The sequence below is a fragment of the Pecten maximus genome, chromosome 5 (genome assembly GCF_902652985.1).
Source record: "Pecten maximus chromosome 5, xPecMax1.1, whole genome shotgun sequence".
Taxonomy (NCBI): domain Eukaryota; kingdom Metazoa; phylum Mollusca; class Bivalvia; order Pectinida; family Pectinidae; genus Pecten; species Pecten maximus.
The window spans coordinates 46988188-47014360 of record NC_047019.1 but is presented as its reverse complement, the minus strand read 5'-3'; the positions used below and the strand labels follow the sequence as shown (position 1 = coordinate 47014360).

Genomic DNA, 26173 nt, shown 5'->3' with positions numbered 1-26173 from the left:
TAATGGCTGTATTGCACTTAAGTAAAATATATTCATACGCATGGAATGATGTCATGATTTTGGTGTCAGTCATGGTCTCATAGACCCCAAATCTATGTTTATATCGTGGCTTTACCATCCAAATGTAATAATATCACAGTCATGTAATTCCACTAAGGAAATACTAACAATGAAAGATAACAGATTTGTGTTGTGTTTGTAGATAGAAAAGGTCTACAAGTATCCATCAGGGATGAAGAAATTTACTTCAACTTTAAAGCCAATACCATCACTGCAGTCCAGAGTCGTACTTCTCTCAGCATCGTAAGTACACTACGATCTGTGACATCATTATGAGTATATAATAATCTGTGAGGACATCGAGAGTATATTATAATCTGTGAGGATATTAACATTGTGAGTACAGTATAATCTGTGAGGACGCTATCGTTAGTACAGTATAATCTGTGAGGGCATCAAGAGTATATTATAATCTGTGAGGGCATTGAGAGTATATTATAATCTGTGAGGGCATTAACATTGTAAGAACAGTATAATCTGTGAGGACGCTATCGTTAGTACAGTATAATCTTATAATCTGTGAGGGCATCAAGAGTATATTATAATCTGTGAGGGCATCAAGAGTATATTATAATCTGTGAGGGCATTGAGAGTATATTATAATCTGTGAGGGCATCGAGAGTATATTATAATCTGTGAGGGCATCGAAAGTATATTATAATCTGTGAGGATATTAACATTGTGAGTACAGTATAATCTGTGAGGGCATCGAGAGGGCATTGTGAGATCAGGAAGAACTGTGAGAGTGTTGTGAGATAAGTAAGAACTGTGAGAGTGTTGTGAGATAAGTAAGAACTGTGAGAATGTTGTGAGATCAGTAAGAACTGTGAGAGTGTTGTGAGATCAGTAAGAACTGTGAGAGTGTTGTGAGATCAATAAGAACTGTGAGAATGTTGTGAGATCAGTAAGAACTGTGAGAGTGTTGTGAGATCAGTAAGAACTGTGAGAGTGTTGTGAGATCAGTAAGAACTGTGTGAGTGTTGTGAGATCAGTAAGAACTGTGAGAGTGTTGTGAGATCAGTAAGAACTGTGAGAGTGTTGTGAGATCAGTAAGAACTGTGTGAGTGTTGTGAGATCAGTAAGAATTGTGAGTGTTGTGAGATCAGTAAGAACTGTGAGAGTGTTGTGAGATAAGTAAGAACTGTGAGAGTGTTGTGAGATCAGTAAGAACTGTGAGTGTTGTGAGATCAGTAAGAATTGTGAGTGTTGTGAGATTAGTAAGAAATGTGAGTGTTGTGAGATTAGTAAGAAATGTGAGTGTTGTGAGATCAGTAAGAACTGTGAGAGTGTTGTGAGATCAGTAAGAACTGTGAGTGTTGTGAGATCAGTAAGAATTGTGGGAGTGTTGTGAGATAAGTAAGAACTGTGAGAGTGTTGTGAGATCAGTAAGAACTGTGAGAATGTTGTGAGATCAGTAAGAACTGTGAGAATGTTGTGAGATCAATAAGAACTGTGAGAGTGTTGTGAGATTAGTAAGAATTGTGAGAGTGTTGTGAGATCAGTAAGAACTGTGAGAGTGTTGTGAGATCAGTAAGAACTGTGAGTGTGTTGTGAGATTAGTAAGAACTGTGAGAGTGTTGTGAGATTAGTAAAAACTGTGAGAGTGTTGTGAGATCAGTAAGAACTGTGAGAGTGTTGTGAGATAAGTAAGAATTGTGAGTGTTAATTGTGAGATCAGTAAGAACTGTGAGTGTTGTGAGATCAGTAAGAATTGTGAGTGTTGTGAGATTAGTAAGAAATGTGAGTGTTGTGAGATTAGTAAGAAATGTGAGTGTTGTGAGATCAGTAAGAACTGTGAGAGTGTTGTGAGATCAGTAAGAACTGTGAGTGTGTTGTGAGATTAGTAAGAACTGTGAGAGTGTTGTGAGATTAGTAAGAACTGTGAGAGTGTTGTGAGATAAGTAAGAATTGTGAGTGTTAATTGTGAGATCAGTAAGAACTGTGAGTGTTGTGAGATAAGTAAGAACTGTGAGAGTGTTGTGAGATAAGTAATTAAAGAACTGTGAGAGTGTTGTGAGATCAGTAAGAACTGTGAGTGGTGTGAGATCAGTAAGAATTGTGAGTGTTAATTGTGAGATCAGTAAGAATTGTGAGTGTTGTGAGATCAGTAAGAACTGTGAGAGTGTTGTGAGATTAGTAAGAACTGTGAGAGTGTTGTGAGATCAGTAAGAACTGTGAGAGTGTTGTGAGATCAGTAAGAACTGTGAGAGTGTTGTGAGATAAGTAAGAACTGTGAGAGTGTTGTGAGATAAGTAAGAATTGTGAGAGTGTTGTGAGATCAATAAGAACTGTGAGAGTGTTGTGAGATAAGTAATTAAAGAACTGTGAGAGTGTTGTGAAATAAGTAAGAACTGTGAGTGTTGTGAGATCAGTCAGATCTGTGAGAATGTTGTGAGATTAGTAAGAATTGTGGGAGTGTTGTGAGATCAGTAAGAACTGTGAGTGTTGTGAGATCAGTAAGAACTGTGAGTGTTGTGAGATCAGTAAGAACTGTGAGAGTGTTGTGAGATCAGTAAGAACTGTGAGAGTGTTGTGAGATCAGTAAGAACTGTGAGAGTGTTGTGAGATCAGTAAGAACTGTGAGAATGTTGTGAGATCAGTAAGAACTGTGAGTGTTGTGAGATCAGTAAGAACTGTGAGAGTGTTGTGAGATCAGTAAGAACTGTGAGAATGTTGTGAGATAAGTAAGAACTGTGAGAGTGTTGTGAGATCAGTAAGAACTGTGAGAGTGTTGTGAGATCAGTAAGAACTGTGAGAATGTTGTGAGATTAGTAAGAATTGTGGGAGTGTTGTGAGATCAGTAAGAAATGTGAGTGTTGTGAGATTAGTAAGAACTGTGAGAGTGTTGTGAGATCAGTAAGAACTGTGAGTGTGTTGTGAGATCAGTAAGAACTGTGAGAGTGTTGTGAGATTAGTAAGAACTGTGAGTGTTGTGAGATCAGTAAGAACTGTGAGAGCGTTGTGAGATAAGTAAGAACTGTGAGAGTGTTGTGAGATCAGTAAGAACTGTGAGAGTGTTGTGAGATCAGTAAGAACTGTGAGAGTGTTGTGAGATCAGTAAGAACTGTGAGTGTGTTGTGAGATCAGTAAGAACTGTGAGAGTGTTGTGAGATTAGTAAGAACTGTGAGTGTTGTGAGATTAGTAAGAATTGTGGGAGTGTTGTGAGATCAGTAAGAACTGTGAGAGTGTTGTGAGATCAGTAAGAACTGTGAGAATGTTGTGAGATCAGTAAGAAATGTGAGAATGTTGTGAGATCAGTAAGAACTGTGAGTGTTGTGAGATCAGTAAGAACTGTGAGAGTGTTGTGAGATTAGTAAGAACTGTGAGTGTTGTGAGATCAGTAAGAACTGTGAGAGTGTTGTGAGATCAGTAAGAACTGTGAGAATGTTGTGAGATCAGTAAGAAATGTGAGAATGTTGTGAGATCAGTAAGAACTGTGAGTGTTGTGAGATTATAGTAAGAACTGTGAGAGTGTTGTGAGATCAGTAAGAACTGTGAGAATGTTGTGAGATTAGTAAGAATTGTGGGAGTGTTGTGAGATCAGTAAGAACTGTGAGAATGTTGTGAGATTAGTAAGAATTTTGGGAGTGTTGTGAGATAAGTAAGAACTGTGGGAGTGTTGTGAGATCAGTCAGAACTGTGAGAATGTTGTGAGATCAGTAAGAACTGTGAGAATGTTGTGAGATCAGTAAGAACTGTGAGAGTGTTGTGAGATTAGTAAGAAATGTGAGAATGTTGTGAGATCAGTAAGAACTGTGAGAGTGTTGTGAGATCAGTAAGAACTGTGAGAATGTTGTGAGATTAGTAAGAATTGTGGGAGTGTTGTGAGATCAGTAAGAAATGTGAGAGTGTTGTGAGATTAGTAAGAACTGTGAGAGTGTTGTGAGATCAGTAAGAACTGTGAGTGTGTTGTGAGATCAGTAAGAACTGTGAGAGTGTTGTGAGATTAGTAAGAACTGTGAGTGTTGTGAGATCAGTAAGAACTGTGAGAGCGTTGTGAGATAAGTAAGAACTGTGAGAGTGTTGTGAGATCAGTAAGAACTGTGAGAGTGTTGTGAGATCAGTAAGAACTGTGAGAGTGTTGTGAGATCAGTAAGAACTGTGAGTGTGTTGTGAGATCAGTAAGAACTGTGAGAGTGTTGTGAGATTAGTAAGAACTGTGAGTGTTGTGAGATTAGTAAGAATTGTGGGAGTGTTGTGAGATCAGTAAGAACTGTGAGAGTGTTGTGAGATCAGTAAGAACTGTGAGAATGTTGTGAGATCAGTAAGAAATGTGAGAATGTTGTGAGATCAGTAAGAACTGTGAGTGTTGTGAGATCAGTAAGAACTGTGAGAGTGTTGTGAGATTAGTAAGAACTGTGAGAGTGTTGTGAGATCAGTAAGAACTGTGAGAGTGTTGTGAGATCAGTAAGAACTGTGAGAATGTTGTGAGATCAGTAAGAAATGTGAGAATGTTGTGAGATCAGTAAGAACTGTGAGTGTTGTGAGATTATAGTAAGAACTGTGAGAGTGTTGTGAGATCAGTAAGAACTGTGAGAATGTTGTGAGATTAGTAAGAATTGTGGGAGTGTTGTGAGATCAGTAAGAACTGTGAGAATGTTGTGAGATTAGTAAGAATTTTGGGAGTGTTGTGAGATAAGTAAGAACTGTGGGAGTGTTGTGAGATCAGTCAGAACTGTGAGAATGTTGTGAGATCAGTAAGAACTGTGAGAATGTTGTGAGATCAGTAAGAACTGTGAGAGTGTTGTGAGATTAGTAAGAAATGTGAGAATGTTGTGAGATCAGTAAGAACTGTGAGTGTTGTGAGATCAGTAAGAACTGTGAGAATGTTGTGAGATCAGTAAGAAATGTGAGAATGTTGTGAGATCAGTAAGAACTGTGAGTGTTGTGAGATTATAGTAAGAACTGTGAGAGTGTTGTGAGATCAGTAAGAACTGTGAGAATGTTGTGAGATCAGTAAGAAATGTGAGAATGTTGTGAGATCAGTAAGAACTGTGAGAATGTTGTGAGATTAGTAAGAACTGTGAGAGTGTTGTGAGATCAGTAAGAACTGTGAGAGTGTTGTGAGATCAGTAAGAACTGTGAGAGTGTTGTGAGATCAGTAAGAATTGTGAGAGTGTTGTGAGATCAGTAAGAACTGTGAGAGTGTTGTGAGATCAGTAAGAACTGTGAGAATGTTGTGAGATCAGTAAGAACTGTGAGAGTGTTGTGAGATTAGTTAGAACTGTGAGAATGTTGTGAGATCAGCAGATCTATCAGAATTATAGATACAGCAGGAAGTCAGAGTGTTGCTAGTAGGGGAAATAACCTTACTTAGTCTGATGAGTAATATTATAGTAAACACTGCTTATTACAGGCAAAGGGATGCAGAGAACTTGTTTAGAGACGCCAAGAATCTGAATCTGACAACAGCAGGGTATGCATGGATAGTGAGTGAACAGGCCATGGAGGCCTCTACTCTTCCAGTAGGTATGTTAACAAGCCATGGAGGCCTCTACCATTCCAGTAGGTATGTTAACAGGCCATGGAGGCCTCTACTCTCCCAGTAGGTATGTTAACAAGCCATGGAGGCCTCAACCATTCCAGTAGGTATGTTAACAGGCCATGGAGGCCTCTACTCTTCCAGTAGGTACGTTAACAGGCCATGGAGGCCTATACTCTTCCAGTAGGTATGTTAACAGTCCATGGAGGCCTCTACTCTTCCAGTAGGTATGTTAACAGGCCATGGAGGCCTCTACCATTCCAGTAGGTATGTTATCAAGCCATGGAGGCCTCTTCCATTCCAGTAGGTATGATAACAGGCCATGGAGGCCTCTACCATTCCCAAGGTATGTTAACAGGCCATGGAGGCCTCTACCATTCCAGTAGGTATGTTAACAAGCCATGGAGGCCTCTACCATTCCAGTAGGTATGTTAACAGGCCATAGATGCCTCTACCATTCCCTAGATATGTTAACAGACCATGGAAGCCTCTACCATTCCAGTAGGTATGTATAACTGTTAACAGGCCATGGAGGCCTCGACCATTCCCTAGGTATGTTAACAGGCCATGGAGGCCTCTACCATTCCAGTAGGTATGTTAACAGGCCATAGAGGCCTCTACCATTCCCAAGGTATGTTAACAGGCCATGGAGGCCTCTACCATTCCCTAGGTATGTTAACAGGCCATAGAGGCCTCTACCATTCCAGTAGGTATGTTAACAGGCCATAGAGGCCTCTACCATTCCCGAGGTATGTTAACAGGTAATGGAGGCCTCTACCATTCCCGAGGTATGTTAACAGGTAATGGAGGCCTCTACCATTCCAGTAGGTATGTTAACAGGCCATGGAGGCCTTTACCATTCAAGTAGGTATGTTAACAGGTCATAGATGCCTCTACCATTCCCTAGGTATGTTAACAGGCCATGGAGGCCTCTACCATTCCAGTAGGTATGTTAACAGGCCATGGAGGCCTCTACCATTCCAGTAGGTATGTTAACAGGCCATAGAGGCCTCTACCATTCCCGAGGTATGTTAACAGGTAATAGAGGCCTCTACCATTCCAGTAGGTATGTATAACTGTTAACAGGCCATGGAGGCCTCGACCATTTCAGTAGGTATGTTAACAGGCCGTAGAGGCCTCTACCATTCCCTAGGTATGTTAACAGGTAATAGAGGCCTCTACCATTCCAGTAGGTATGTATAACTGTTAACAGGCCATGGAGGCCTCGGCCATTCCAGTAGGTATGTTAACAGGCCATAGAGGCCTCTACCATTCACTAGGTATGTTAACAAGCCATGGAGGCCTCTACCATTCCAGTAGGTATGTTGACAGGCCATGGAGTCCTCTATCATTCCCTAGGTATGTTAACAGGTAATAGAGGCCTCTACCATTCCAGTAGATATGTTAACAGTCCATGGAGGCCTCTACCATTCCAGTAGGTATGTTATCAAGCCATGGAGGCCTCTTCCATTCCAGTAGGTATGATAACAGGCCATGGAGGCCTCTACCATTCCCAAGGTATGTTAACAGGCCATGGAGGCCTCTACCATTCCAGTAGGTATGTTAACAGGCCATAGAGGCCTCTACCAATTCCAGGTATGTTAACAAGCCATGGAGGCCTCTACCATTCCAGTAGGTATGTTAACAGGCCATGGAGGCCTCTACTCTTCCAGTAGGTATGTTAACAGGCCATGGAGGCCTCTACCATTCCAGTAGGTATGTTAACAGACCATGGAGGCCTCTACCATTCCAGAAGGTATGTTAACAGGCCATGGAGGCCTCTACCATTCCAGTAGGTATGTTAACAGGCCATGGAGGCCTCTACCATTCCAGTAGGTATGTTAACAGACCATGGAGGCCTCTACCATTCCAGTAGGTATGTTAACAGGCCATAGAGGCCTCTACCATTCCAGTAGGTATGTTAACAGGCCATGGAGGCCTCTACCATTCCCTAGGTATGTTAACAGGCCATGGAGGCCTCAACCATTCCAGTAGGTATGTTAACAGGTCATGGAGGCCTCTACTCTTCCAGTAGGTATGTTAACAGGTCATGGAGGCCTCTACCATTCCAGTAGGTATGTTAACAGGTCATGGAGGCCTCTACCATTCCAGTAGGTATGTTAACAGGCCATGGAGGCCTCTACTCTTCCAGTAGGTATGTTAACAAGCCATGGAGGCCTCTACCATTCCCTAGGTATGTTAACAGGCCATATAGGCCTCTACCATTCCAGTAGGTATGTTAACAGGCCATGGAGGCCTCTACTCTTGTAGTAGGTATGTTAACAGGCCATAGAGGCCTCTACCATTCCCTAGGTATGTTAACAGGCCATGGAGGCCTCTACCATTCCAGTAGGTATGTTAACAGGCCATGGAGGCCTCAACCATTCCAGTAGGTATGTTAACAGGCCATGGAGGCCTCTACCATTCCCTAGGTATGTTAACAGGCCATATAGGCCTCTACCATTCCAGTAGGTATGTTAACAAGCCATGGAGGCCTCTACCATTCCAGTAGGTATGTTAACAGACCATGGAGACCTCTACTCTTCCAGTAGGTATGTTAACAAGCCATGGAGGCCTCTACTCTTCCAGTAGGTATGTTAACAGGCCATGGAGGCCTCTACCATTCCCTAGGTATGTTAACAGGCCATGGAGGCCTCTACCATTCCAGTAGGTATGTTAACAGGCCATGGAGGCCTCAACCATTCCAGTAGGTATGTTAACAGGCCATGGAGGCCTCTACCATTCCCTAGGTATGTTAACAGGCCATATAGGCCTCTACCATTCCAGTAGGTATGTTAACAAGCCATGGAGGCCTCTACCATTCCAGTAGGTATGTTAACAGACCATGGAGGCCTCTACTCTTCCAGTAGGTATGTTAACAAGCCATGGAGGCCTCTACTCTTCCAGTAGGTATGTTAACAGGCCATGGAGGCCTCTACCATTCCCTAGGTATGTTAACAGGCCATGGAGGCCTCTACCATTCCAGTAGGTATGTTAACAGGTCAAAGAGGCCTCTACCATTCCCTAGGTATGTTAACAGGCCATGGAGGCCTCTACCATTCCAGTAGGTATGTTAACAGGCCATGGAGGCCTCTACCATTCCAGTAGGTATGTTAACAAGCCATAGAGGCCTCGACCATTCCCTAGGTATGTTAACAGGCCATGGAGGCCTCTACCATTCCAGTAGGTATGTTAACAAGCCATAGAGGCCTCTACCATTCCCTAGGTATGTTAACAGGCCATGGAGGCCTCTACCATTCCAGTAGGTATGTTAACAAGCCATGGAGGCCTCTACCATTCAAGTAGGTATGTTAACAGGCCATGGAGGCCTCTACCATTCCCAAGGTATGTTAACAAGCCATGGAGGCCTCTACTCTTCCAGTAGGTATGTTAACAGGCCATGGAGGCCTCTACCATTCCCAAGGTATGTTAACAAGCCATGGAGGCCTCTACCATTCCAGTAGGTATGTTAACAGGTCATGGAGGCCTCTACCATTCCCTAGGTATGTTAACAGGCCATGGAGGCCTCTACCATTCCAGTAGGTATGTTAACAAGCCATAGAGGCCTCGACCATTCCCTAGGTATGTTAACAGGCCATGGAGGCCTCTACCATTCCAGTAGGTATGTTAACAAGCCATAGAGGCCTCTACCATTCCCTAGGTATGTTAACAGGCCATGGATGCCTCTACCATTCCAGTAGGTATGTTAACAAGCCATGGAGGCCTCTACCATTCCAGTAGGTATGTTAACAGGCCATGGAGGCCTCTACCATTCCCAAGGTATGTTAACAAGCCATGGAGGCCTCTACTCTTCCAGTAGGTATGTTAACAGGCCATGGAGGCCTCTTCCATTCCCAAGGTATGTTAACAAGCCATGGAGGCCTCTACCATTCCAGTAGGTATGTTAACAGGCCATGGAGGCCTCTACCATTCCCTAGGTATGTTAACAGGCCATGGAGGCCTCTACCATTCCCTAGGTATGTTAACAGGCCATGGAGGCCTCTGCCATTCCAGTAGGTATGTTAACAGGCCATGGAGGCCTCTACTCTTCCAGTAGGTATGTTAACAGGCCATGGAGGCCTCTACTCTTCCAGTAGGTATGTTAACAGGTAATGGAGGGGTACTGTGAAAACAGATTACCAGTAATGGGTACTGTGAAAACAGATTACCAGTGAGGGGTAATGTGAAAACAGATTACCAGTGAGGGGTACTGTGAAAACAGATTACCAGTAAGGGGTACTGTGAAAACAGATTACCTATGAGGGGTACTGTGAAAACAGATTACCAGTGAGGGGTACTGTGAAAACAGATTACCAGTGAGGGGTACTGTGAAAACAGATTACCTATGAGGGGTACTGTGAAAACAGATTACCAGTGAGGGGTACTGTGAAAACAGATTACCATTGAGGGGTACTGTGAAAACAGATTACCTGTGACGGGTACTGTGAAAACAGATTACCTATGAGGGGTACTGTGAAAACAGATTACCAGTGAGGGGTACTGTGAAAACAGATTACCAGTGAGGGTTACTGTGAAAACAGATTACCAGTGAGGGGTACTGTGAAAACAGATTACCAGTGAGGGGTACTGTGAAAACAGATTACCAGTGAGGGTTACTGTGAAAACAGATTACCAGTAAGCGATGCTGTTTTGTTATTTAATTCCTGATAATTTTTTTGTTGGTTGCTGAAACAATAACTGATGTATCCAATTGTTAACACAGTAACTAGCCAGATACAAATGTATTCTATAAGTGTCGGTTTCCTTATTAAATGCCAAAACCTAAAGGGCAATGATTTCAATGAGCTCCATTATGGGATAGATTAATTCGGGATAAACATTAACCTAACAATGACAAATAATGAAACATTCATCAGGAGATGAGTTGGATCAAAAACACTATTTTATGGGACAATTTAAGTGATATGGACCTACAATTACCAGTGATCGTAATGAGCTTGAATATGACAACACATATTTTGTACACAGACATCTTACTCATGTTAGACAAAATGTGGAAATTCTGTTAATACATTTCTTTGTTTGCCCAGGTATGCTCGGATTGAAGCTGTATTACAGTACTAATGAAGATGTCCATATACGAGACAGTGTCCAAGTGATTGGTCAGGCCATGCAAAAGTTTTTCCTTGTTAATAGTGACCTACAGAATATCACTGACACACCCACAGACTGTCGCAGTGCCAACAACGACTGGAAAAATGGCAGCAAAATACTGGAGTAAGTATAGATATTATATAGGTTAGATAACAATTACACCAGTTACCATTTTCAGAACAGAAATTTTACCCTTTTTTTATCAGATTTCCAATTCTCTCATAAAATAAGGCAGACTCTCTGTTTTCTGTTGATTTCCAGAATACCTTGCATAATAGGTTAAATTTCCAGGGACCCAAGTAATATAACACTACTTTAAGGTTGCTGTGTCAATAAGTAAGGCCACAGCGAGGTCACAGAGCAAGGTTATAGCAATGGTGAAATGGTTCAAAATTGAATGACCATGTAGTTGATTTCTTCAAGAAGGTTTTCTATGTGTTTCTTTGGTGTTGTTCAGGGCGCTGAAGACAGAAAAGTTAGAAAAGGGTCAAACCGGACAGGTGAGCTTTAACGAGGATGGGGACCGGGTCAACGCCGTGTACTTCATCAGGAACAGTCAACAGGACAAAGTCATGGTTGGCTACTATGGCAACAAGCAGGTAACCTTGGCAACAACATAAATAGAATAGATTCTTTCCTTACGTTTATATTCGTTTGACGACTAGCATATTGATGTGTGACAAACTTTTTAGCCCACCATCATCAGATGGTGGGCTGTTCAAATCGCCCTGCGTCCGTGGTCCGTCGTCCGTCCGTCCGTCCGTCCCTCCGTCCGTCCGTCCGTCCCTCCGTCCCTCCGTCTGTAAACAATTCTTGTTATCTCTATTTCTCAGAAAGTACTGAAGGGATCTTTCTCAAATTTCATATGTAGGTTCCCCTTGGTGCCTAGTTATGCATATTGCGTTTTGAGACCAATCGGAAAACAAAATGGCCGACAGGCTGCCATCTTGGATTTTGACAATTGAAGTTTGTTAACGCTATTTCTGAGAAAGTACTGAAGGGATCTTTCTCAAATTTCATATGTAGGTTCCCCTTGGTGCCTAGTTATGCATATTGCGTTTTGAGACCAATCGGAAAACAAAATGGCCGACAGGCTGCCATCTTGGATTTTGACAATTGAAGTTTGTTAACGCTATTTCTGAGAAAGTACTGAAGGGATCTTTCTCAAATTTCTATGAAGGTTTCCCCTTGGTATTAGTTATGCATATTGCGTTTGAGACCAATCGATAACAACATGGCCGACAGGCAGCCATCTTGGATTTTTGACAATTGAAGTTTGTTATCGCTATTTCTGAGAAAGTACTGAAGGGATCTTTCTCAAATTTAAATATGAGGTTCCCTTGGGCCTAGTTATGCATATTGCGTTTTGAGACCAATCGGATAACAACATGGCCGACAGGCAGCCATCTTGGATTTTGACAATTGAAGTTTGGTTATCGCTATTTCTGAGAAAGTACTGAAGGATCTTTCTCAAATTTCATATGTAGGTTCCCCTTGGTGCCTAGTTATGCATATTGCGATTTGAGACAATCGGAAAACAACATGGCCGACAGGCAGCCATCTTGGATTTTGGACAATTGAAGTTTGTTACCACTATTTCTGAGAAAGTACTGAAGGGATTCTTTCTCAAATTCATATGAAGGTTCCCCTTGGTGCCTAGTTATGCATATTGCGTTTTGAGACCAATCGGATAACAACATGGCCGACAGGCAGCCATCTTGGATTTGGCAATTGAAGTTTGTTATCGCTATTTCTGAGAAAGTATCGAAGGGATCTTTCTCAAATTTCATATGAAGGTTCCCCTTGGTGCCTAGTTATGCATATTGCGTTTTGAGACCAATTGGATAACAACATGGCCGACAGGCAGCCATCTTGGATTTTGACAATTGAAGTTTGTTATCGCTATTTCTGAGAAAGTATCGAAGGGATCTTTCTCAAATTTCATATGAAGGTTCCCCTTGGTGCCTAGTTATGCATATTGCGTTTTGAGACCAATTGGATAACAACATGGCCGACAGGCAGCCATCTTGGATTTTGACAATTGAAGTTTGTTATCGCTATTTCTGAGAAAGTACTGAAGGGATCTTTCTCAAATTTCATATGAAGGTTCCCCTTGGTACTTAGTTATGCATATTGCGTTTTGAGACCAATCGGATAACAACATGGCCGACAGGCAGCCATCTTGGATTTTGACAATTGAAGTTTGTTATCGCTATTTCTGAGTAAGTACTGAAGGGATCTTTCTCAAATTTAATATGAAGGTTCCCCTTGGTGCCTAGTTATGCATATTGCGTTTTGAGACCAATCGGATTACAACATGGCCGACAGGCAGCCATCTTGGATTTTGACAATTGAAGTTTGTTATCGCTATTTCTGAGAAAGGACTGAAGGGATCTTTCTCAAATTTCATATGTAGGTTCCCCTTGGTGCCTAGTTATGCATATTGCGGTTTGAGACCAATCGGAAAACAACATGGCCGACAGGCAGCCATCTTGGATTTTGACAATTGAAGTTTGTTACCACTATTTCTGAGAAAGTACTGAAGGGATCTTTCTCAAATTTCATGTGAAGGTTCCCCTTGGTGCCTAGTTATGCATATTGCGTTTTGAGACCAATCGGAAAACAACATGGCCGACAGACCGCCATCTTGGATTTTAACAATTGAAGTTTGTTATCTCTATTTCTCAAAGTACTGAATGGATCTTTCTCAAATTTCATAAGTAGGTTCCCCTTGGTCCCTTGTATTGCATTTTTGGACCAGTCTGTCCTGAAAACAACCTGGCAAACAAACAGCCATTATCGTTAAATCTCAAATTTCTAATATAGCTAGGATTCCCTTGTTTGAAAAGTACTGGAGGGATGTCTCAATTTGCACAGATTAGTAAAATGAAGGGAAAAGTAGAGAAAAGATCAATCTGACATGGAACCTATGAAGATCATTCAATGGTGGGCGCCAAGATCCCTCTGGGATCTCTTGTTGTATACAACAACTAGTGGGTCCCTACATTGATAGATGTGATAATAGGAAATTTGTTTCTTTGGATGTGATTGTTGTGAGGTAAACTTCAGGTAAACAACAACACCGATACAGATAAACAATAACACTGATACAGATTAACAAGTAACAGTCCTTGTTGTGAGGTAAACTTCAGGTAAACAACAACACCGATACAGATAAACAAGTAACAGCCCTTACTGTGAGGTAAACAACAACACCGATACAGATAAACAAGTAACAGTCCTTGTTGTGAGATAAACTTCAGGTAAACAACAACACCGATACAGATAAACAAGTAACAGTCCTTGTTGTGAGGTACACTGTAAACTTCAGGTAAACAACAACACTGACACAGATAAACAAGTAACAGTCCTTACTGTAAGGTAAACAACAACACCGATACAGGTAAACAAGTAACAGTCCTTGATGTGAGGTAAACAACAACACCGATACAGGTAAACAAGTAACAGTCCTTGATGTGAGGTAAACAACAACACCGATACAGGTAAACAAGTAACAGTCCTTACTGTAAGGTAAACAACAACACTGACACTGATAAACAAGTAACAGTCCTTGTTGTGAGGTAAACAACAACACCGATACAGATAAACAAGTAACAGTCCTTGTTGTGAGGTAAACTTCAGGTAAACAACAACACAGATACAGATAAACAAGTAACAGTCCTTGTTGTGAGGTAAACTTCAGGTAACAATAACACCAATACAGGTAAACAAGTAACAGTCCTTACTGTGAGGTAAACTTCAGGTAAACAACAACACCAATACAGGTAAACAAGTAACAGTCCTTTCTGTGAGGTAAACTTCAGGTAAACAACAACACCAATACAGGTAAACAAGTAACAGTCCTTGTTGTGAGGTAAACTTCAGGTAAACAACAACACCGATACAGATAAACAAGTAACAGTCCTTGTTGTGAGGTAAACTTCAGGTAAACAACAACACCAATACAGGTAAACAAGTAACAGTCCTTGTTGTGAGGTAAACTTCAGGTAAACAACAACACCGATACAGATAAACAAGTAACAGTCCTTGCTGTGAGGTAAACTTCAGGTAAACAACAACACCAATACAGGTAAACAAGTAACAGTCCTTGTTGTGAGGTAAACTTCAGGTAAACAACAACACCGATACAGATAAACAAGTAACAGTCCTTGTTGTGAGGTAAACTTCAGGTAAACAACAACACCAATACAGGTAAACAAGTAACAGTCCTTGTTGTGAGGTAAACTTCAGGTAAACATCAACACCGATACAGATAAATATTGTTGATTTAGCCACGACAGAACTAGTACTAACACTGGGCCTAATCATGGTGGTACAAAAAACATGTCGGGGATAGCAACAGTTCTGTCTGTAATCTAAACTCATTTGGCTGAACGACAAACAGGATACGCTGTCAATATTATGGTTCATTTTCCAAAGTTGTCAATATTTTAATTCATACTCCACCTACCTCAAGTACAGTCAAGAAATATTCATGGGAGATAATTGAAGTAGATCCTTATTTCCTTTTTTGTCAATCTTTCAGGCAACAGAACCTGCACTGAAGATCACAGGTGAAAATAAGATTGTGTGGCCTGGTAACCTAATGACAAAACCCAAAGGTGTAAAGATATCCACTCACCTCAAGGTAAGATGTATGGTCAGGTAATGTAAAGGTGTAAAGATATCCACTCATCTCAAGGTAAGATGTGTGGTCAGGTAATGTAAAGGTGTAAAGATATCTAATCACCTCAAGGTAAGATGTTTGACTATGTAATGTAAAGGTGTAAAGATTTCCAATCACCTCAAGGTAAGATGTGTGGCTATGTAATGTAAAGGTGTAAAGATTTCCAATCACCTCAAGGTAAGATGTGTGGTCAGGTAATGTAAAGGTGTAAAGATATCCACTCATCTCAAGGTAAGATGTGTGGACAGGTAATGTAAAGGTGTAAAGATATCCACTCATCTCAAGGTAAGATGTGTGGACAGGTAATGTAAAGGTGTAAAGATATCCACTCACCTCAAGGTAAGATGTTTGACTATGTAATGTAAAGGTGTAAAGATATCCAATCACCTCAAGGTAAGATGTGTGGACAGGTAATGTAAAGGTGTTAAGATATCCACTCACCTCAAGGTAAGATGTGTGGCTATGTAATGTAAAGGTGTAAAGATATCCACTCATCTCCAGGTAAGATGTGTGGACAGGTAATGTAAAGATGTAAAGATATCCACTCACCTCAAGGTAAGATGTGTGGACAGGTAATGTAAAGGTGTTAAGATATCCACTCACCTCAAGGTAAGATGTGTGGCTATGTAATGTAAAGGTGTAAAGATATCCACTCATCTCCAGGTAAGATGTGTGGACAGGTAATAATTTGACATGATGAACATGTACCAATAATTTACATGATAAATATGTACCAATATTGGACATGATAAGGATGTACTAATATTTATCAGGTATTTGATAAATATTCACAGTATTTTGCATGAAAAAGTGAGTATAAAATTTGTGTTTTTATGGACCTAGCATTGTCATGACCAGGTGGTACCTGTTTGCCTTCCAGGTAGTGACCCTGAAAGCTACACCTTTTGTACACACAGAACTCCTGTCGGAGAAAGGTTCCTGTGAGGAAAACAAGAATGAACGCATATGTTGGAAAGTCAACTCCACAACGGGTGAGAAATTCATTTGAATAACAAATGTTGAGAACGATCACATGCAATGTTTAAATTGATTACATTAATTGACCAACTCTCATGTGACCTATTCTAATCACATTTTAACCGTCATAGTGCGTCTTCCGTTCATAAACAATTTACATTTTCATCAATAACCAAGAGGCATGCTGAGGTGCAGGGCTATCAAGATTGTCCAAATGAATGACCTAGACCTTCATTCAAGGTCACAGGGGTCAAATATGCTAAAATCTTTAACCAAGTTCTTCTCATTAAGTAAGAAGCCTAAAGACCTGATATTGGGTATATAGCATGCTGGGGTGACAGGCTATCAAGATTGTTCAAATGAATGACCTTGACCTTCTTTTAAGGTCACAGAGGTCAAATATGCTAAAATCTTTAAAACAACTTCTCTCTAAGCAAGAGGCCCAGAGACCTGATATTGGGCCTTAAGCATTATGGGGCATGAATCTCAAATTTAAGTCACTTGAATAAAATCTGCCAAAATATATCAAAACTCAGGTGACCATTAAGGCCCATTTGCCTGTTGTATTTTTTACAGGAGAGAAAGTTGACTACTGTTGCTATGGTTATTGCATTGATATGCTGATCGACATCTCCGAGAAAGTGAACTTTACATTTGAGCTACATCTGAGCACTGACAACTCATTTGGTACCCTTACCAGGGTAAGTGTCCTTCTCTTGTCAAGACAATCAAAGTAGGGGCATTACATTAACTCTCAGATCAGAGAACAGGTTACTGTCTCCACTGTCCAGTGTTTTATAATTGTATTTTTAAGAATTCTCATTTAGAGGTCAAAGGTTACTAATAATTCAAATAATTGGCTTAATATACAATCCAGTATTCACACATCAAATGTTAGTCACTGATTATAGGTATACATGTATATATAATTAGTGTATATGTAATAGTAGGAGTAATGAAAAATACCCTGGCCATGCTGGGACTTGAACTAGTGACCTCTCACTCTATAGGCAAATATCCTTCCACTAGGCAAAAGAGATATTCCTGCTAGCCTGAGCTAGTAATTATAAGGTGACCTTATATACTCTCCACTTTTACACTACTCCCTCCTTCACAAAGTTTTGCCCTGAAGACAACCACAACCCAGGTTCTTTAGCTCCAACGAAGTCTCTCAATCTCCTATAGCTTTCACTTGGAGTGGTCAACGGCACCAAATCTGTAATAGATAAGAGTAATGAAAAATTCCCTGCTCAAACTAGCAACCTCTCACTCTCCGAGCGCTAGCCTGAGCTAGTAAGGTGACGTATATACTTTCCACTTTTAAATGTAAAAAAATGTATATGGATAGGAAGCTGTATAATCCTCTACCTGTTTGTCGTTAAAATCTTACACAGTGATGATATTTTTATCAGTGACTCACATGGTGTCTGGTTACAGAGTAACAACAGTAAGATGAAGACATGGAACGGGATGATTGGAGAGTTGGTCAGTGAAGAGTCAGACCTCATAGTGGCACCCCTCACCATCAACCCAGAGCGCGCCGAACACATCGACTTCTCAAAGCCTTTTAAGTACCAAGGCCTCATCATACTGGTCAAAAAGGTCAGAGTCTTGGGATTGTTTTTGCCAAATCTTTCAGACTGTAATTGAATGAGATTAATATTCAAGCAAGCACTGTCAATAAACCTTCTGACCAGGCCTGGAGGAGGTACTGTATACACTCACTGTTAACCTTCAGACCAGGTCTTGAGGAGGTTACTGATAGGAATAGCTTTACTAGTGTTAATCTTGTTTCAGACCCAGAAGGACTCGAGTCTGGCCTCCTTTCTACAGCCATTCCAGGACACACTCTGGATCCTGGTGGGCCTATCTGTTCATGTGGTGGCTTTAGTTCTCTACCTCCTCGACAGATTCTCTCCGTTTGGTCGCTTCAAACTGGCCAAGAGTGATGACACAGAGGAAGATGCTCTGAACTTGTCTAGTGCTATGTGGTTCGCCTGGGGAGTACTGCTGAACAGTGGTATAGGGGAAGGTAAGTCTGTCAATGATGGTTTGCCTGGGGAGTTCTGCTGAACAGTGGTATAGGGGAAGGTAAGTCTGTCAGTACTGCTGAACAGTGGTATAGGGGAAGGTAAGTCTGTCAATGATAGTTTGCCTGGGGAGTTCTGCTGAACAGTGGTATAGGGGAAGGTAAGTCTGTCAATGATGATATGTCAATCATCTGTGTTCCATTTTAATATCAAACTTTACTGATTTTGTTGTCTTTTGTCTACAGGAACTCCACGCAGCTTCAGTGCTCGAGTACTAGGAATGGTCTGGGCTGGTTTTGCTATGATCATCGTGGCATCCTACACTGCTAACCTGGCAGCGTTTTTGGTGCTAGACCGTCCCGAGGCCTCCATCACGGGTATCGACGATGCTAGAGTAAGTATACATCAGAGGATGATCTGTGTGTAACAGAAGGCATTGATTATTATACCCACTGTAACGAGGGGCAGTATACTGGAATCGGCCTATTATACTCACTGTAACGAGGGGCAGTATACTGGAATTGGCCTGTCTGTCTGTCTGTCCGTCTGTTGTCCCATAATCTTGTCCGGACACGGTTGTCCTGACAACTCAAAGTACTGTTCCGTTTTCAACAAAACTTGGTATGCATGATCAGTATAACATGCATAATCCAAAACTTGTGTCGGCTTCTGATTTCTAGATACAATCCACAATGGCTATTAAAGTACCTCCCCGAATTTAACGGAAATTGTAATTGGTACCTTTTTGTTAACAATGCAACAACTGACTTGATTGATATGGTTACACTCACCTATAGCCTACTGAACTATAGCATCCACCAGAGTATTAGTTAGCTCTCGGAATACAAATCTAGTTATATCTCTACAAAGGAGAAAGAATTTAAGAAACAAGGAAAGTACAATATTTTGAAAATTGTCAAGATTTGTCAACTCACTGTAGTTTTTTTAAACATCAGTCAGTGTGTGTAATAACACAGTTTAAAATTATCATTGATAGCTCCGTAATCCAAATGAGAACTTCAAATATGCCACGGTGAAGAACAGTGCTGTAGAGATGTACTTCAAGAGACAAGTAGAGTTATCTACAATGTACCGTCAGATGGAGACACGAAACTACCACACAGCTGAGGATGCCATCAATGAAGTGAAGAAAGGGTATGTCATTGATCAAACTACCTACAAACATTGTGTATAAGAATACGATGAGTTGAAAGGTCATGGATAAGGACACTGTTACTATTTACAGAATACCATCAAAACACCACTATAGAAATTTCATTTTGTGACAAATTTTGTTCAAAATACATACAGAAAAGCTTGTTTAATTCGGTCACCTTGTACAAACTACATACAGAAGAGCTCACTTAATTCGGTCACCTTGTACAAACTACATAAGAGCTCGTTTAATTCGGTCACCTTGTTCAAACTACATACAGAAGAGCTTGTTTGTTTTGGTCACCTTGTACAAGCTACATACAGAAGAGCTCGTTTAATTTGGTCACCTTGTACAAACTACATGCAGAAGAGCTTGTTTAATTCTGTCACCTTGTACAAACTACATACAGAAGAGCTCGTTTAATTCGGTCACCTTGTACAAACTACATACAGAAGAGCTCGTTTAATTCTGTCACCTTGTACAAACTACATACAGAAGAGCTCGTTTAACTCTGTCACCTTGTACAAACTACATACAGAAGAGCTGGTTTACAGAGTTATGGCTCTATGTAGTTTTATTACTGTTAGTCATGTGAACATGATAACCTGAGTAAAAAGGAACAAATTCATGAAAGTAGGTATGCAGGCTTATATCAGCAAAAAAACGGATGAGTTGGGCAATCGAATCAGCTTTAACATACAGAGTTATTGTGTAGTTTTACTGCCATTGGACATACTGAGCATAGATATGGGCAAATACAGAAATCACATCTGAAAATAATTGGTACTTCCAAAATTAATATCAGGGTTCTAGTGTGCCTCCACTGGGGATCGAACCCACGTCCCTCAGTTTACTTGCCATTCACTCTACTGACTGAGCTAAAGGGAAATTCCTCCAAGAGCAAAGCTAGAAGGTGACCATATCACTATGTACTATTTACAATCAAAACCTGCAACATTCCATATAAGTGCAGGCATTGATATCTTATAGAGATATTCTAGTTTACCAGTTGATCACCCCCAGAAGTCATGGCTATGATTAACCTCCGGTCCTATAACAGTCTATTACAGACCAACCTTATCAGGCTTGATGTTAGTCTTCAGCATTAACATAACATCTGTATGTCCAACATGGATATACTGTCAAAAATACATCATTGTAAGGTCTTAAAGAATACTGAATTAACTGAAATTCCAAATGATTATACACTGCAATAAGTAGATGTGCAGTAGGGTTTAAAGGTTCCTAGGGTCAAGGACACTAGCATTAAATTTAGGCTGGCATCTTTTAAGGTTATAGGGTCAAAGGTCACACTTCCGAAAAAAAAGATATGGTAAACAAGATTGCATTGGGATCAAATAAATGACTTTGACCCTGATTCAAGGTCACATAAATAAATAATGTTGAAACCATATCAGTATTTAATTCTTACTTAAATACCCAGATAAAGGTTTTACATGATAAAAACATACTGTAGTGCACATTTTTCCTTTTAAATTGACTGTGCACTATAATATGCAGATACAAGCGTTAATAGGTCAGACGCCTGGATGTCATAAATGTTATTTTCGATTTGTTATCGCTTTTTATCGTGATTTAATACTTGAATATCTCAATTATTTGGAAAATATTAAATGCATTATCAATATATATATAGTTTTAGGGATGACCTATAGCCATCATGCTCCATCCATCGCCGTCCAGCGTTAGACTTTTACTTTCAAAACGCTACTACCCCTTAACTCATTTAAGGCCCATTTGGTCTTCTGTTTACACTGGTATGAAATGTTGTGTTTTTGTAGTGAACTACAAGCTTTTATCTGGGATTCCTCACGTCTGGAGTATGAGGCTGCCAAGGATTGTGAGCTGATCACTGCTGGAGAGCTGTTTGGTCGGTCTGGCCTTGGTATTGGTCTCCGGAAAAAAAGTCCTTGGACACATGATATTTCCATGGCAATTCTCAAACTCCATGAACGTAAGCTTATTTAGCTAAGATCAAGTGTTTAACTGCATCTTCTGAGAACAGACATTAAAAATGTCTTCTTTTTTTCTAAAATATTTTATGGCATGACATCCATTGCCAAGTGTATGTCAATTGATTTTCTCATTAAATCGCTAGTAGTCACATGGATTTTGTATAATTGCTGGGATTGGCCCCCAAGGAGACTGAGAGCAAATTCTTCCTTCTTCTTGTGTAGAAATGTGATTCTCAATATGCCATAATCCCACAAATATCCAGGTGAGTTAAACAGGCTCTCTTGGCCTCTTGTTATTCATGGGAAACACAAACAAACATTGACTTTCTGCATCCATCATCACGATTTCTTGAAAATGTATGGGATTCTTATTCTATAAAAAATGTGAGAATTTGCTTGAGACATCATCAATGGCACCATCTTGTCTTTTGACAGGTGGTCGTATGGAGGAACTGGACAATAAGTGGATTCTCAATGAGAGTACTGACTGCTCTGAGAGTGAGAGAGACTCTGCACCGGCCACATTGGGTCTAACAAACATGGCAGGTATGTACCTCTCCTATACCTCACACATTGTAGGATACAGGTAACTATCTTATACCTCACACCTTGTAGGGTGTTGATACAGGTAACTATCTTATACCTCACACATTGTAGGATACAGGTAAATATCTTATACCCCACACATTGTAGGGTGTTGATACAGGTAACTATCTTATACCCCACACGTTGTAGGGTGTTGATACAGGTAACTATCTTATACCCCACACATTGTAGGGTGTTGATACAGGTAACTATCTTATACCTCACACATTGTAGGATACAGGTAACTATCTTATACCTCACACCTTGTAGGGTGTTGATACAGGTAACTATCTTATACCCCACACATTGTAGGGTGTAGGATACAGGTAACTATCTTATACCCCACACCTTGTAGGGTGTTGATACAGGTAACTATCTTATACCTCACACATTATAGGGTGTTGATACAGGTAACTATCTTATACCTCACACATTGTAGGGTGTTGATACAGGTAACTATCTTATACCTCACACATTGTAGGATACAGGTAACTATCTTATACCCCACACATTGTAGGGTGTTGATACAGGTAACTATCTTATACCTCACACATTGTAGGGTGTTGATACAGGTAACTATCTTATACCTCACACATTGTAGGATACAGGTAACTATCTTATACCTCACACATTGTAGGATACAGGTAACTATCTTATACCTCACACATTGTAGGGTGTTGATACAGGTAACTATCTTATACCTCACACATTGTAGGGTGTTGATACAGGTAACTATCTTATACCTCACACATTGTAGGGTGTTGATACAGGTAACTATCTTATACCTCACACATTGTAGGATACAGGTAACTATCTTATACCTCACACCTTGTAGGGTGTTGGTACAGGTAACTATCTTATACCCCACACGTTGTAGGGTGTTGATACAGGTAACTATCTTATACCTCACACATTGTAGGGTGTTGATACAGGTAACTATCTTATACCTCACACATTGTAGGATACAGGTAACTATCTTATACCTCACACATTGTAGGATACAGGTAACTATCTTATACCTCACACATTGTAGGATACAGGTAACTATCTTATACCCCACACATTGTAGGGTGTTGATACAGGTAACTATCTTATACCTCACACATTGTAGGGTGTTGATACAGGTAACTATCTTATACCTCACACATTGTAGGGTGTTGATACAGGTAACTATCTTATACCCCACACATTGTAGGGTGTTGATACAGGTACCTATCTTATACCTCACACATTGTAGGATACAGGTAACTATCTTATACCTCACACATTGTAGGATACAGGTAACTATCTTATACCTCACACATTGTAGGGTGTTGATACAGGTAACTATCTTATACCTCACACATTGTAGGGTGTTGATACAGGTAACTATCTTATACCTCACACCTTGTAGGGTGTTGATACAGGTAACTATCTTATACCTCACACATTGTAGGGTGTTGATACAGGTAAATATCTTATACCTCACACCTTGTAGGATACAGATAGCTATCTTATACGTCACACATTGTAGGGTGTTGATACAGGTAACTATCTTATACCTCACACATTGTAGGGTGTTGATACAGGTAACTATCTTATACCTCACACATTGTAGGGTGTTGATACAGGTAACTATCTTATACCTCACACATTGTAGGGTGTTGATACAGGTAACTATCTTATACCTCACACCTTGTAGGGTGTTGATACAGGTAACTATCTTATACCTCACACATTGTAGGGTGTTGATACAGGTAACTATCTTATACCTCACACATTGTAGGGTGTTGATACAGGTAAATATCTTATACCTCACACCTTGTAGGATACAGATAGCTATCTTATACGTCACACATTGTAGGGTGTTGATACAGGTAACTATCTTATACCTCACACATTGTAGGATACAGGTAACTATCTTATACCTCACACATTGTAGGGTGTTGATACAGGTAACTATCTTATACCTCACACATTGTAGGGTGTTGATACAGGTAACTATCTTATACCTCACACATTGTAGTGTGTTGATACAGGTAACTATCTTATACCTCACACATTGTAGGGTGTTGATACAGGTAACTATCTTATACCTCACACATTGTAGGGTGTTGATACAGGTAACTATCTTATACCTCACACATTGTAGGGTGTTGATACAGGTAACTATCTTATACCTCACACATTGTAGGATACAGGTAACTATCTTATACCTCACACATTGTAGGGTGTTGATACAGGTAACTATCTTATACCTCACACCTTGTAGGGTGTTGATACAGGTAACTATCTTATACCCCACACATTGTAGGGTGTTGATACAGGTAACTATCTTATACCTCACACATTGTAGGATACAGGTAACTATCTTATACCCCACACATTGTAGGATACAGGTAACTATCTTATACCTCACACATTATAGGGTGTTGATACAGGTAACTATCTTATACCCCACACATTGTAGGATACAGGTAACTATCTTATACCCCACACATTGTAGGATACAGGTAACTATCTTATACCTCACACATTGTAGGATACAGGTAACTATCTTATACCTCACACCTTGTAGGGTGTTGATACAGGTAACTATCTTATACCTCACACATTGTAGGGTGTTGATACAGGTAACTATCTTATACCTCACACATTGTAGGGTGTTGATACAGGTAACTGTCTTATACCCCACACATTGTAGGGTGTTGATACAGGTAACTATCTTATACCTGACACATTGTAGGGTGTTGATACAGGTAACTGTCTTATACCCCACACATTGTAGGATACAGGTAACTATCTTATACCTGACACATTGTAGGGTGTTGATACAGGTAACTGTCTTATACCCCACACATTGTAGGATACAGGTAACTATCTTATACCTCACACATTGTAGGGTGTTGATACAGGTAACTATCTTATACCTCACACATTGTAGGGTGTTGATACAGGTAACTGTCTTATACCTCACACATTGTAGGATACAGGTAACTATCTTATACCCCACACATTGTAGGGTGTTGATACAGGTAACTATCTTATACCTCACACATTGTAGGATACAGGTAACTATCTTATACCTCACACATTGTAGGGTGTTGATACAGGTAACTATCTTATACCTCACACATTGTAGGATACAGGTAACTATCTTATACCTCACACATTGTAGGGTGTTGATACAGGTAACTATCTTATACCTCACACCTTGTAGGGTGTTGATACAGGTAACTATCTTATACCCCACACATTGTAGGGTGTTGATACAGGTAACTATCTTATACCTCACACATTGTAGGATACAGGTAACTATCTTATACCCCACACATTGTAGGATACAGGTAACTATCTTATACCTCACACATTATAGGGTGTTGATACAGGTAACTATCTTATACCCCACACATTGTAGGATACAGGTAACTATCTTATACCCCACACATTGTAGGATACAGGTAACTATCTTATACCTCACACATTGTAGGATACAGGTAACTATCTTATACCTCACACCTTGTAGGGTGTTGATACAGGTAACTATCTTATACCTCACACATTATAGGGTGTTGATACAGGTAACTATCTTATACCTCACACATTGTAGGGTGTTGATACAGGTAACTATCTTATACCCCACACATTGTAGGATACAGGTAACTATCTTATACCCCACACATTGTAGGATACAGGTAACTATCTTATACCTCACACATTATAGGGTGTTGATACAGGTAACTATCTTATACCTCACACATTGTAGGATACAGGTAACTATCTTATACCTCACACATTATAGGGTGTTGATACAGGTAACTATCTTATACCCCACACATTGTAGGGTGTTGATACAGGTAACTGTCTTATACCTCACACATTGTAGGGTGTTGATACAGGTAACTCTAATAATTCACAATGAATTTAATTAAACCAGTTTTAACACTTTAATCGTGTGTTAAATTCACAATGTCAGATACAAATGAAGAGGTACTCGGTTGGCACTGTGGTAACATACTTGCCTTGCAGTTGTCGGGATTTGATTCCCTGGTTGAAAGTGAGTAGGTATTTGGTCACCTGTCGACTACAAGGTTTTTCTCTGGGTATATGAATGATCGGTTTAG

At 40.3% G+C, this 26173-nt stretch overlaps 1 protein-coding gene across 3 annotated transcripts in view; it reads left to right on the top strand.

The window, feature by feature from the left end:
• LOC117328198 (glutamate [NMDA] receptor subunit 1-like) overlaps positions 1-26173 on the top strand; it is a 62634-nt gene that overhangs the window by 8769 nt on the left and 27692 nt on the right. For 2 of the 3 annotated variants that reach the window (XM_033885628.1, XM_033885629.1), the window contains exons 4-16: positions 203-303; positions 5418-5530; positions 10595-10781; positions 11116-11257; positions 15205-15306; positions 16226-16337; positions 16900-17024; positions 17761-17925; positions 18121-18355; positions 18599-18747; positions 19351-19508; positions 21312-21484; positions 21921-22031. In XM_033885628.1, coding sequence (XP_033741519.1) covers positions 203-303; positions 5418-5530; positions 10595-10781; positions 11116-11257; positions 15205-15306; positions 16226-16337; positions 16900-17024; positions 17761-17925; positions 18121-18355; positions 18599-18747; positions 19351-19508; positions 21312-21484; positions 21921-22031 — 1873 coding nt within the window. Of the gene's footprint in view, positions 1-202; positions 304-5417; positions 5531-9615; positions 9641-10594; positions 10782-11115; positions 11258-15204; positions 15307-16225; positions 16338-16899; positions 17025-17760; positions 17926-18120; positions 18356-18598; positions 18748-19350; positions 19509-21311; positions 21485-21920; positions 22032-26173 lie in introns of those variants that run through there. The other variant, XM_033885630.1, reaches the window with a different exon arrangement.